This window comes from Monodon monoceros, unplaced genomic scaffold (genome assembly GCF_005190385.1).
Source record: "Monodon monoceros isolate NGI ecotype Baffin Bay Population unplaced genomic scaffold, NGI_Narwhal_1 Super_Scaffold_6, whole genome shotgun sequence".
Lineage (NCBI taxonomy): Eukaryota > Metazoa > Chordata > Mammalia > Artiodactyla > Monodontidae > Monodon > Monodon monoceros.
This window is the reverse complement of record NW_021703783.1, coordinates 89,014,443-89,027,828: the sequence shown is the minus strand read 5'-3', so window position 1 is coordinate 89,027,828 and position 13,386 is coordinate 89,014,443. Positions and strand designations below refer to the sequence as shown.

The 13,386-nt window shown below is 40.1% G+C and overlaps 1 protein-coding gene across 12 annotated transcripts in view; it reads left to right on the top strand.

Moving 5' to 3' along the window:
• The window catches only part of RBFOX2 (RNA binding fox-1 homolog 2), a 261,293-nt gene that overhangs the window by 72,920 nt on the left and 174,987 nt on the right, over nt 1–13,386 (top strand). For all 12 annotated transcript variants that reach the window (XM_029204174.1, XM_029204175.1, XM_029204185.1 and 9 more), the window contains exon 2: nt 3,990–4,040. In XM_029204174.1, coding sequence (XP_029060007.1) covers nt 3,990–4,040 — 51 coding nt within the window. The remainder of the gene's footprint in view (nt 1–3,989; nt 4,041–13,386) is intronic.

Genomic DNA, 13,386 nt, shown 5'->3' with positions numbered 1-13,386 from the left:
TGGCCTCTCCCGTTGCGGAGCAACAGGCTCCGGACGCGCAGGCTCAGCGGCCATGGCTCACGGGCGCAGCCGCTCCGCCGCATGGGGGATCTTCCCGGACCGGGGCACGAACCCGTGTCCCCTGCATCGGCAGGTGGACTCTCAACCACTGCGCCACCAGGGAAGCCCCTTTTGGGTGTTTTTGATGACTTTCTTCATCCTGTAATTCCTTCCTCAGACAATCTTGAAATTTACTGTAAAGGAATAATATGGAATGGTTATTAGAGAATTTGATAAAGCGGGAGGAACAGGGGCTTTGGAGTCCAACAGACCTGGGTTGAAAGTTTGACTTTTCCACCTTTTATCTGTGCTTTATTATCTCCTTCTCTTTGCCACTTTCTCTTACTCCTCCCCTCCATCCTGAAACCACGCGTGATTGGTTGCTCAGTATCTAGTGGTTATTATCACGTTTATCATCATCATTGTTAAAATCTGTAGAGAATGGTATTGAAGTAAATGTATAGACTCCAGAACAAACAAGGCACTTGGGGATTTTGGAAGGAGCCCTGTTCTTTTTGTTATGGTCTAAGCTGCATGTGTCTCCCCTGTAAAAATTTGTATGAAAATAGCCAGCCAACATTGCCTATTGTTATTATTTTTAAATAGCAGGTTTATTGACCTATAATTCACAGACCATAAATCTCACCCTTTTCAAGTGTTTTTAGTGTTGTGGTTTGAAGCAAAATCATAGAGTTGTGAGTCCATCATCACTAATTCCAGAACATTTTCATCACCAAAAGTAAAACCCAGTTCCCACTGGCAGTTGCTCCCTTTAGTCCCTGGAACTACTAATCGACTTTCTTTCTCCATGGATTTGCCCCTTCTGAATACCTCATATAAATGGAATCATATAATTTGTGGCCTATTGTCTCTGGCTTTTTTCGCTTAGCATGATGCTTTTAAAATTCATCTTTGTTGTATCAGCACTTCATTCCTTTTATTGCCAAATAATATTCAGTTATAGATATACAGTACTTTGCTTATCCACTTATCAGTTGATGGACATTTGGATTATTTCACCTTTTCGGCTATTATGAAATAATTCTGCTAGGAGCATTTGTGTACAAGGCTTTGTGTGGATGTATGTTTCCAGTTTTCTTGGTTATACCTAGTGTGGAATTGCTGGGTCACATGGTAACTCTTTTTTAACATTTTGAGGGACTTCCAAACTATTTCCAAAGTGCCTGCACCATTTTATAGTCCCAACAGCAATGTATGAGATTCCAGTCTCTCCACGTTGTTGTTATACTTGTTATTGTCTGACTTTTTGATTATAGCCATCCTAGTGGGTGTGAAGTGTCATCTCATTTGATTTGCATTTTCCTGATGACCAACAGTGTTGAGTATCTTTTTATGTGTTTATTGGCCATTTGTATATCCTGTTGGGGGAACTTCCTGTTTGCAACTTTTGCCCACTTAAAAATTTGGGTTGTCTTTCTAAGAGTTCTTTTACATTCTGACTACAAGCCCCTTATTGGACAAAGGATTTGCAAATATTTTCTCCCATTCTGTTGTCTTCTCACTTACTTGATGGTGTCTTTTCCTCCCCAGCTTTATTGAGACATAATTGGCATTAACATGGTATAAGTTTAATGTGTACAACTTGTTGGTTTGATACATTTATATGTTGCAAAGTGATTACCACCATAGCTGTAACTAACACCTACATCATGTCACATAATTACCATTTATTTTTTGTGGTGAGAACATTTACAATCTACTCTCTTAGCAACTTTCAAGTGTATCATTCAGTATTGTTAACTATAATCACTCTGTGTACATTAGATCCCCAGAATTGATGGTGTCCTTTGAAGCACAAAAGTTTTAAATTTTGATGAAGTCCACTTATCTATTTTTCGTCATTTGTGTCTTTGTAGTCATATTGAAGAAACCATTGCCTAACCAAAGGTCATGAAGGTTTAATCCTTTGTTTTCTTCTAAGAGTTTTATGATTTTAGGTCTGTGATCTATCTTGAGTTAATTTTGTATGTGGTGTAAGATAGAGTTCCAACTTTATTCTTTGACATGGGATATCCAGTTGTCCCAGCACCATTTGTTGAAAAGGCTATTCTTTCTAACATTGCTTTTCTTGGCACCCTTTTTAAAACTCAGTTGATTGTAACTGCAAGGGTTTATTTCTGGACTCTCAGTTGTACTTCATTGGTCTGTACGTCTGTTCTTAGGCAGTATTATACTGTCTTGATTACTGTAGCTTTGTAATGTGAGTCCTTCAACTTTGTTCTTTCTCGGGATCATTTTGGCATCTATAATTTTTAAAGGCAGTTATCTTTGGTGTACTCTCTTTAGGGAGACTTAACTTACAAATGTCCAAAATAGAGATTTAGGAAAAAAAAGGAGAACTTGGGTTGTCTGTGATTGAGTCAGCAACTGAATGCCTAATAATTTCTGGTTATTGAACCTCATTTATTTATTTACACATTCTTCTGAATGTCCACCATGTGTTAGACACTGTGCTAGGTTGTGGGGAAACCACGATGAACAAGACATGGGGTCTGTGCAGGGAGCTTAAGTTGACACCTGGCTTTCATGTTTTTGAAAGGAGTATGGACTTTCGATGATCAACAAAGATATGGATGTAATGAAAGCAGATGTACTGTCAGGTGGCAGGTTTACTCTCGTCATAAACGAAGATCCTATCAAGGAAAATTCTTCTTAACTTACTGTTTTGCTAGTAGGAATGGAATAAGAGGATGCATCTCTTTCAGATAGCTGTGTTGAGCACCTTGGAAAAACTATGAAAGCACTATGTTCTCATTTACACCTTTGTGTGCATATGTATCTCCTCCCATTTAAAAGTTCCCTTGAAGGCGAGGGGCTTGTTTTACTGACTTACTCTGTCAGTCATCTAAACTACTTTGAAAATATTAGGTATTCAATATATGTTGACTGAATAATTGAATGAGTCAAGTAAGCCATAAGTGAGTGCTCATATTGTATGACATTGTATTAAATTAGAGTTTGTGTAGCTTTTATTTGCTATCATTCTTGCCCTCAAGGATCTTTTTTTTTTTTTTTTGCGGTACGCGGGCCACTCACTGTTGTGGCCTCTCCCGTTGCGGAGCGCAGGCTCAGCGGCCATCGCTCACGGGCCCAGCCGCTCCACGGCATGTGGGATCCTCCCGGACCGGGGCACGAACCTGTGTCCTCTGCATTGGCAGGCGGACCCCCAACCTCTGCACCACCAGGGAAGCCCCAGGGATCTTGATTTAATGGTTAATGTGAGGATGAGACACTCAGTATGAAACACCTTTACAAAAAGAAGATATATTAAATTATAAATAATATGAAAAGTAAATTGTACAAATAACCCAGTAAATTTTAACTTACTACACATATTAGGAGTCACTTGAGTTCATAGGATGATGTAGGATGGTAGAGGAAGTCCGGAACAGAGGTAGACTTTCATCTAGGTTTAAAAGAACTGAAGGAAAGCAGATTGATAGAGGGGAGGGACTAAAACTTTTCCAGGTCAAGAGACAGTTCTCAGTAGGGGTGGTACTGTCTCCTTCCTAACAAGGGGACTTTTGGAAATGTGTGGAAGTTTTTGGTTGTCCTAGTGTTCAGGACACTGAAAGCCTACTGGCTTTTAGAAGTTAAGGGCCGGGCATACGAGAGTTCCACGGTGTGAAGTTAGGAATTGATCTGCCCCAAATCCCAGTAGCGCTCTGTTTGAGATACACGGAGAAGGAAACAGATTTAGCTGCACAAGGAGGAACATGGTGCTTAGGAACAGTGCTCCCAAGCAAATACTGTTTTTTATTTGTTTTTGTTTTTTTGATATCATACATGCTAAACTGAGAGATGTATATGGTTAGGTAGAACACCTTAGGAACTGGTGGAGGAATTTATGTCTGATCATTCTGGATGATTTTGATGATTCTCAACACTTTCTTTTGTCTTATGATTTTCTTTTCTTTCCTTTGTCTTAGAACGAGCCTCTGACCCCAGGTTATCATGGATTCCCAGCACGGGACAGCCAGGTTGGTATAAGCTGTTTATAACTCAGATAACGCGTGTGTGTGTGTGTGTGTGTGTGTGTGTGTGTGTGTGTGTGTGTTTTATCTAAGGATGCTATGATAGAGAGCATTTCCTGAAATTATTTATTTTGGAGAGTGATATGATTAATTTCAGCAATGAATTTACATTTAGAGATATAATAAAATATATTTCTTAACCCTAAAAATATTATAATCACATTATTGAAATTGTGGATATTATAGAGGGAAAGTCACTCAGGTACAGTCGTAATTACTTTTGTTTTTTCTTCTCCAGGCTGTATGATAATTTTTTAACCTGGTTTTCTTGATGTCTCATAATTCTAAATGTTGGACTTGTCTCTTTATTCCCAGCCACTTAGCCCCTGCCTGCACAGATTTTTTGGGTCCCTGCAATAATCTGCAACAAGAAAATTCCATTCTCCTCCCTGGGGGAATTCAGCCTTATGGTTTTAATCAGGGAAGACTTTCTTGAGAGAGGGAAGTTTCTGCTGCCTGTCTTTGTTAGATAGGGAGGATGATTGGAAAAAGCCCAGGCTTTATTGTGGGTTAGAGCAAAACTGTTTCCTGCCAGGACACCCTCGGTGTGGTTTAGGTGAGTGTGTAAAATGCTTTCCCTGTCCTTTTGCCATTTGGAGCAGGTGAGGCTGACACAGAGTTAGGGTAGAACAGGTTTGGCTGCCTCAGAGAAATGGTGTGGCTTAAGACACCTAACCTCTTTGCTATTTGGGGATGTTGATCTTCTTCAGGAGATTTAAAATGGTAGCTCCTAGAAACATCTCTCAATTTCTAGCCATCATTTATATCTTTGAATGTCTATCCACCATTCCTTATAGGGTTGTCCAAAAAAGGCCGCCATTATTAGGCTTGTCCAAGGGATATGTCATCAGAGTGCTAAACAAAGGGTTGACATAGCTCCCCTTTCCAGAACTTAATTAAATCTCATCAAAACCCCGAAGCTGATCTTAAAAAACCAGGATGGCCCCATAAGCAATAGTCACCTGTTTGAGGGCCTTCCAGATTGAGAGTATTTGCCCAGTTCTGGTATTTTTGGTGTTGTGTTGGCATCAGACTAGTCCCAGGTAGGGTATGGAGGAAAGGGGGGAGAGAAAATGCTGCTCATCTCTGTGTTCATCTCCCAGTGGGATCATCATTGTCGGAATTGAAGATTGTCCTATGGAAGCTCTTGGTGAAAGATACGGTCATTTACCCCAAACCTAAAGAGAATATAGAGGGTCTTTCTTTTATTTCTTTCTGCTTTGGATCTGCCCTAGATAGAGCTTCTGTAAGCTGTGAAGTTTATGTCCTTTGATAGTATTTCTATATCCTGGCCATATATCGGAAAAAATACTGTTGCCTGGAGATCTAGCCCCCAATAATTCTGATTGAGTGAGTCTAAGATTGGGCTTAGCCATTCAGATATTTAGAATTCCTATAGGTGATTTGTGTAGCCAAGGTCAAAAACTACAATCCTATGGGCTGCTTTAAAACAAGTGCTATTTTCTCTTTCATCATGTACTTTCTACCTAGGACCCTTAAAACGTAAGGGACCATGGTCAGTCTCTGGATCTAGTTTTGTATATACTCATGCAGAGATTTACTTATCAAATGTTGCTGATTTTGGATACAGGCTTATTTTAGATATAGGAAGGTAAAACTAATCAAAGTTAAGTATGGGAATAGACTTAATGAGTTTAAAAGAATCTGAAAAAGTACTGTATAATGCTGTGTCCTTCCTCTGGGGATTACAGATCAATAAGGAATTAAGCAAAAGGAATTAAGAGGAATTTGTTAAAGCATAAAAAAGTAGTCTCTGCTTGGAACTACTTTGTTTTTCCTTTCTTTTGCAGCCAGACCCACTTCAGTAGCCTGCACATTACTCATACTGTCTCTGCTGTAGGCCTATGCAGACCCTTTTGCAGTGCTTTATAGCTGCCTAATTTACATAGAGGCACATTCTGATGGTGACGGTTTAGTTTAGTTTATTTTCTTGGGCTTTATTTTGTTTTTCTGTCTGGACCTTTGAATTAGAGACCGTAACATAGTGCAGACAGGCGCATGTTGAATAGCTGCTTGTTGCATTTGATGAATACAGAATCCGAATGAGTCCTGCTAATTAAGGTGCCTGACCTTGTGAACTCTCACTTCATGCTCTGAGGTTTGGGAGGCATTTATCAGTGTGAAACACTGGTCACTGAGCAGCCCGAGTTGGGCAGAAACTGAACTTGTGATCTTTACATCTTCCCAGAGTGGTTTGGCTCGGCAAATCCAGGAACCAGAGACTGGGGTGAAGGTGAATTTGGATTGTGTGAATCTTTATTTGCTTTTCCTTATTCTTTTATGTTTCTTTTCTAAATAGATAGGAACCATACCCAGACAGGATTTCTATCAGCATCTAATGGTGATTTTAAAAGAGATAAAAATGATAATCTTTTGACCACTGCAGAGAGCTTTCATCAAATATTTTCTCATCTCATCCTCACCACCACCTCTTGAATGGGTAAGGCAAGTATTTCCTTGGGAAGGATAAGGAAACAGGCACACAGAGATTAAAGTGACTTATCCAAGGTAACAATACAGGTTAGCAGCTGAATAAGCACTGAAATTTGTCCTCTATTTGTTGAGGGTCTTCTATACTGGGGATTCTTGACTCACAAAGGGAAAATGGGGTCATGTGCAGTATGCCTGCTCACTCACTCTACTTATTTATCATTTGGTGGCTTCATAGATCCCTTGACATTGAACTTATGAATCTAGGAGTCCATGACCCTGGTTAAAAATTATAACAACAAAGTTCCTTAGCACTAAGTGGGCCAGTATTTCACTGTTACGTACACCCCTGGTAACACATTTGAATTAAAAACCTGTGAAGGGGGCTTCCCTGGTGGCGCAGTGGTTAAGAATCCGCCTGCCAATGCAGGGGACATGGGTTCAAGCCCTGGTCCAGGAAGATCTCACATGCCGCGGAGCAGTTAAGCCCGTGCGCCACAACTACTGAGCCTGTGCTCTAGTGCCTGCGAGCCACAACTACTGAGCCCACATGCCACAACTGCTGAAGCCCGCACACCTAGAGCCTGTGCTCTACAACAAGAGAAGCCACCGCAATGAGAAGCCTGCGCACCGCAATGAAGAGTAGCCCCCGCTTGCCGCAACTAGAAGAAAGCCCGTGTGCAGCAACGAAGACCCAACACAGCCAAAAATAAATCAATAAAATAAAGGAAATAAAAGATTAAAAAAAAAGACCTGCGAAGGAAAGGAGGGGGAAAAGAAACCACCTGTCACCTTGTAGAGGTTTTCCTTTTTCATGCAAGGTCACCTCAGCCTTCTTTCCTAGTTAACAGGCTTTATGGGATGGCAATCCATTGCTTTTATAAAACACTCCAAGCCCGTCACTGTGCTTGCTAATGTGGTCTCTCCGTGCAAGTGGAGGAGACAAACATTGTTCCAGATTAGCAGAAGTGCACACCAGCTCAGAAAGGCTACATGCTTTATCTAAGGCCATGCAGGATTTTAGGTTGCTGACACAATGTAGTGGTTTAGATTCCTAGCTGACCATCTCTTTGTGATCTGTGTGTGTGTGCACATGCTCATGATAGAGTTCCCAAGTGTTGATTAAGGTTGGAATAGTTTGTGGGTTTGTAACGTTCTCTAAATGAGAGAATGTTTGTGTGCATTAGCTCCAGAGCTTTTCTTCGGGAGGGACCTGGGAGCAGCAGTCTGCTTAGAAGGGGCCTTTGTTCTGCACAGCAAACTTACTGTCTGTGCTCATATTGTTCGTTGATTTGGAATGGCTTTCGGGGGCTCTGGACAGTACAGGGGGAGTACTAAGGCTCGCCTCTTGTCTGTCACCTCTTGGTGCCACAACTTATGTCTGCTGTAATTAAGGTGACTGTGTAGTTTATCATTCAAATTGGGGCACTTTTGAGAGAGAAAAGGGATGCTGATGTGGAAACAGTCCCAGGCAAACCTTGATGAATGGGATGTATGGTCATCCTAGCTATGATTAAAGAAATACAGTGAGTGTCCCCTTAACTGGAGTGATCAGGTTTGGGACTATGGCACGGTACATTTCCCACACTTGACCTGTGGACATGAAGCGTTGCCATTCACATTGGAGATGAGAGCACAGACGCTTGGTTGGGTTCAGGTGTTGCATCAGCTATGGAACCAGGAATGTTAGTAAATTATGAAAACTAATGTTGGTGAGGAATTTTGCAGTTTACAGTGTATGCTTCCATGTATCAGTATATTCAGTTTTGATCTTCACAGTAGCTCTGCTAGAAAGGTCAGGCTTTATTATTCCTATTTGGTAGCTAAGAAAACCAAACCAGAGGTTTTAAAATGAATTTCCCCATGTCACAGAGTTAGTGGCACAGTGAGACTTGAGTCCTGGATTCTCAGCCTCCATGTCTTGTATTTCCCTCTTGTGTTCTTCTGTCGGTGTTCTCTCCTCGTTGAATGGGGATGTTCTCTTCCTCGTGTGGCAAGATAAGATACTATGGAATCTTTGGAGAATGTAACAGCTTGGAAAGTCTTCACATGAACTGGAGGCCCCTTGCATAACTTATTTCTATCAAGTTTCCTTCCTATTTTGTTTGTTAAAATAGCTTATGGTCTACAGTGTATCTTTTTGTATTTTATTTACTTATTTTGCCTGCCAGCAGCACTGTGGACTATGATTGTGATTTGCTCTTTAGATTGGAGAACACTGCTTTCCTGGGAGTGTCACGAAAAACAGGCCCATGAGGAATGAAATAAACCTTCCTTTTATAATTTTGCGTCTTTAATGTAAAGAAGATTAATGTCACAGTATTAGACTCTGATTTTTTAAATGCTAGTCAGTGGCTCCTTAAAAAGTTTTTTCCTTCGCTTTTGTAAAAGTATGTTGAAAACTATTATATACACATGCTCAAGTGATTCCCCCAGAATGGAAATATCAGAGGAGATGTTTAAGTTGACAGATGTGACTTGGATAATTAGGGATTTAAATTTGGAGTAGCAGCCTTACTTTTAATTTAGAGTATAGATTTTAAATGACCTAAGAGATTTTTTTCCCCAACGTATTTTCTTTCTTCTTGAGAATTTTTAATTTCCCTTTTTCTAACGAGTTATCTTTGTTATCCCTGGAATGGACTTTATTTTATTTATTTATTTATTTTGCAGTACGCGGGCCTCTCACTGTTGTGGCCTCTCCCGTTGCGGAGCACAGGCTCCGGACGCGCAGGCTCAGCGGCCATGGCTCACGGGCCCAGCCGCTCCGCGGCATGTGGGATCTTCCCGGACTGGGGCACGAACCTGTGTCCCCTGCATCGGCAGGCGGACTCTCAACCACTGAGCCACCAGGGAAGCCCTGGACTTTATTTTCTGTCCAGTTTTTTGCAAATGTACTTTCAGGGCTTTTACTTATTTTGATTGGGATCCATGGGCAATAGCAAATGCATTTTCTGTCATACTCATTTGGTTTGGTGGCAAAGAAATGATGGCTACTTTTCTTTCCTTGGGGAGATTTCAAATGGAGGACATAGTGAGGGTGTTCAAGTTCTAGCTCAGTGACTTCAAGCCTAAAAAATAAAGGTGGCGGGCTTCCCTGGTGGCACGGTGGTTGAGAGCCTGCCTGCCGATGCAGGGGACACGGGTTCGTGCCCCGGTCCGGGAAGATCCCACATGCCGCGGAGCGGCTGGGCCCGTGAGCCATGGCCGCTGAGCCTGCGCGTCCGGAGCCTGTGCTCCGCAACGGGAGAGGCCACAACAGTGAGAGGCCCGCGTACCGAAAAAAAAAAAAGGTGGCAACCTCTAGTAAGTAATACCTTTTGAATTATGACCCAGTGTACACACACACACACACACAAATACTTACCCTATGTTCTCAGCGCTGTGATATTTTCCATTCTCTTCCATTCCATTAAAAAAAAAAAAACTGTTGATTATGACCAACAGTTGATTGACCAAAATTGATTTTCTGAACCCACTAATGGATTGCAGACTGTAGTTTTGAAAAACAAAATTCTAATGGTTTTCGTCCTTAAAAATGCCACCTTAAAGAAAACCCATACATAACCTTTAGTCGTCACTTCACCATTCCCCTGACCCCAGCCCTGAGCAACCTCTAATCTACTGTCCAGCTCTGTGGATTTGCCTATTCTGGACATTTCATAAAAACAGAATCATACAATATCTGGTCTTTTCTGACTGGCTTTTTTCACTTGGCATAATGTTTTCAAGGTTCATCCCTGCTGTAGCGTGTGTCAGTACTTTATTTCTTTTTTTGGTGGACCATAGCCCATTGTATGGATTTAGGAGTATTTCAATGTGCGCTTACTGTCTACCTCTGTAATTCATCTCCTCCCCCCTCTTACCACCAGCTTCAGCCTCACTGGGTGTTCTTTCCATTTTTGAACTCCTTGAGCTTGATCTCAGCTTCAGGTCCGTGGAATTGCTGTCTTCTCTACCTTAGATCTGCAGTGCTCTTGACCCAGATATTCACCTTCTCATTCAGGTCACAGGGACAAAGTTTACCCCTCAGAGAAGCTTCCCTGACCACACCAATCTAAAGTTATCCACATACATACCCTGACCATTCAGTCTTATCTTCAGCTCTCTTATCATTATCTGAAATTATCTAGTGTGTGTACTTTATTGTCTGTCTCTCCCACTAAAATGTAAGTTCTGTGTAAGCTGTGACTTTGCTTAGAGCAGAGCCTGGCATGTAGGAGGAGATCAATAAGTATTTGTTGGATGAATAAATGAAAATTATTCTCAGTTTAATGTGAAGCTTTTACAAGGTTTTAAGCAGGGAGCAACATGACCTATTGTATGTTTTTTAAAACAACATTGTGGTTGCTGTAAAGAAGGAATTTTTAGAGCTGCCCCCCCCCCCCCCCCCCCCCCCCGCAAAAGGCAACCTTAGAACTGTCTAGGCAACAGCTTTATCATTTGCTGTGTTTAATATCAGTTCCAGCTAGTACTTAATTGTTGAATGAGAAATTTTATCCCACTGCCCTCTCCCAGTTGGAGACTGGATTAAAATAATAGGTTCAGAAGTAAAATGTTCATACCTCTCTTATGTCTTACAATCCATAGTAATTTTTTTTACTGGCCCTTTTTTTAACTAAAAATGCTTCTGCTTTGCTTTTAAATTACAAAAAGTATGAAATCGCTTTCTTTTCTTCCTACTAGGTTATCTAGAACCCCACTTTCAGCCTTTATGCAAGATTTATTCACATGGTTGCGTCTCTTCAGTATCTGTCATCGGGTCACCCATCAGTGGTTCAGGTCCTTCTGTGGTGTTGCCTTACACCCTCTAGTGGATGAAGGGCTATTAGATGCTACAGCATCAGCACTTTTCTCAAACCATTAATCAGCTTCAGACTTAGTGTTGCATTTTAGATCATTCCATCCTGTAGATAGTTCAGAAGCTTTTCCCTCTTAGGAAAGACCATTTTATTTATTTTGCTGCTTACAGCCATGTCCCTAAATAACATGCTTATTCTGTTATTTCTTGATTTATCAATTTGAGGCTCTATCCTTTGGCTTCCTACTGTTAAGAGATGAGAAGGAAGGAGTGTCTATAAAATTGCTAATTTTTCATTGATTTAACCAAGAAATGGTTAAATCAATGTTCACTACTGATTTATGTTTACATAATATCTACATTATTATGACTGAATATAGAGGAACCATAATATTATGATTACATTCCCTTATATACTTTTTTGTTTCCCCTGGAGTTATTTAAATATATACATACATATATATAGAAAAAATATATATTTAATAATTACTTTTTAAAAAGCACTATTGAGATATAATATCCATACCATAAAATTCACTCAGTATAAGAGTACTTATTCAGGGGTTTTATTAAATTTACAGAGTTGTATCACCATCACCACAGTCCAGTTTTAGAACATTTTTGTCATCCCCCTAAGTTCTCGTGAATTGTCTTGCAGTCAGTCCTTGCACCCACCCCAGCCCCAGACAGCCACTGAGCTGCTTCCTGACTCTATAAAATTATCTTCTCTGGACATTTCATGTAAATAGAATCACATAATATGTATGTAGTGTTTTGTGTATGACTTCTTTCATTTTTCATAATGTTTTTGAGGTTCATCCATGTTGTAGTATGTATCACCATATCATTACTTTAAATTGCTGAATAGTATTCTATTGCGTGGATGTACCACATTTTATTAATCCATTTACCAGTTGATAGATACTTGTATTATTTCCAGTTCGGCTATTATGAGTAATGCTGTTATGAGCACTCACAAGTCTTTGTATGGATATATGTTTTCATTTCTCTTGGGTAGATTTCTAGGAGCAGAATTGCTGGGTTTTATGGTAAATTTATGCTTAACTTTTTTTTGGGGGGGGGGTCGCTGAACAGTTGCAATGGAAGTTGTTTTTGAAAACTACTCAAGTAAAGCATTATCCTTCTATTGCAAATCAAAATAATACCTAGAAAATTAAAGGATTAAATCCAATTTGAAAGGAAAATAAACTATAGGTTATTATTTGACTAAATCTTATAAAAATTTCAGTGTAGAAATGTGATAGAAGAAATTATAAAAAGTATTATGCTTAACTTTTTAAGAAACTGCCGAACTGTTTTCCAGAGTGGCTTGGTTTTATCCACCTCTTCGATTATACTGAGTATATATTGGTATTTCATTGTGGTTTTAATTTGCATTTCCCTAATGGTTAACAATGTGGAGTACCTTTTCATGTGCTTATTAGCTAGTCATATGTCTTCTTTGTTGAGATGTCTGTTCAAGTCTTTTGCCCACTTTTTATTTGGTTTTATTTAGCTACACAAATATTTGGTTCTTTTGTCCTCTTATTATTGAATTGTAAGAGGTCTTTACATATTCTGGATACAAGTTCTTTGTCATATTTACAATTTGCAAATATTTTTTCTCAGTTATGCAATTTTGTAAGACATATCTTCCCCCAATAAAACAAAACAAAACTGTGTTTTCATCCTTATGTGCTAAGTTTGGATAAACTCTGCATAACTATCATATGAAAGAGACTGTGAAAACAGGCATTTGATTATCTCTTTTCAGACCTGGTGATTGCTCCAAGGAAGACTGGCAGGTTTGTAGTGGCTTTGTGTTTGGCTGACACAGCCTTTTCCACATCCTTAGTGGCAGGCATGTTTGGGCAAGAAAACCCTTAAGGTAGTGAAGGGAAATTATGCTGCGTTCTGCATGTCCTAAGGGATGTGATACGGTAAGGGATCAGCCAGGTTCATTGGCTTTCATGGAAATTCCTCTGTAGGTGCGCACACACACACACACACACACACACACACACACACACACACACACAC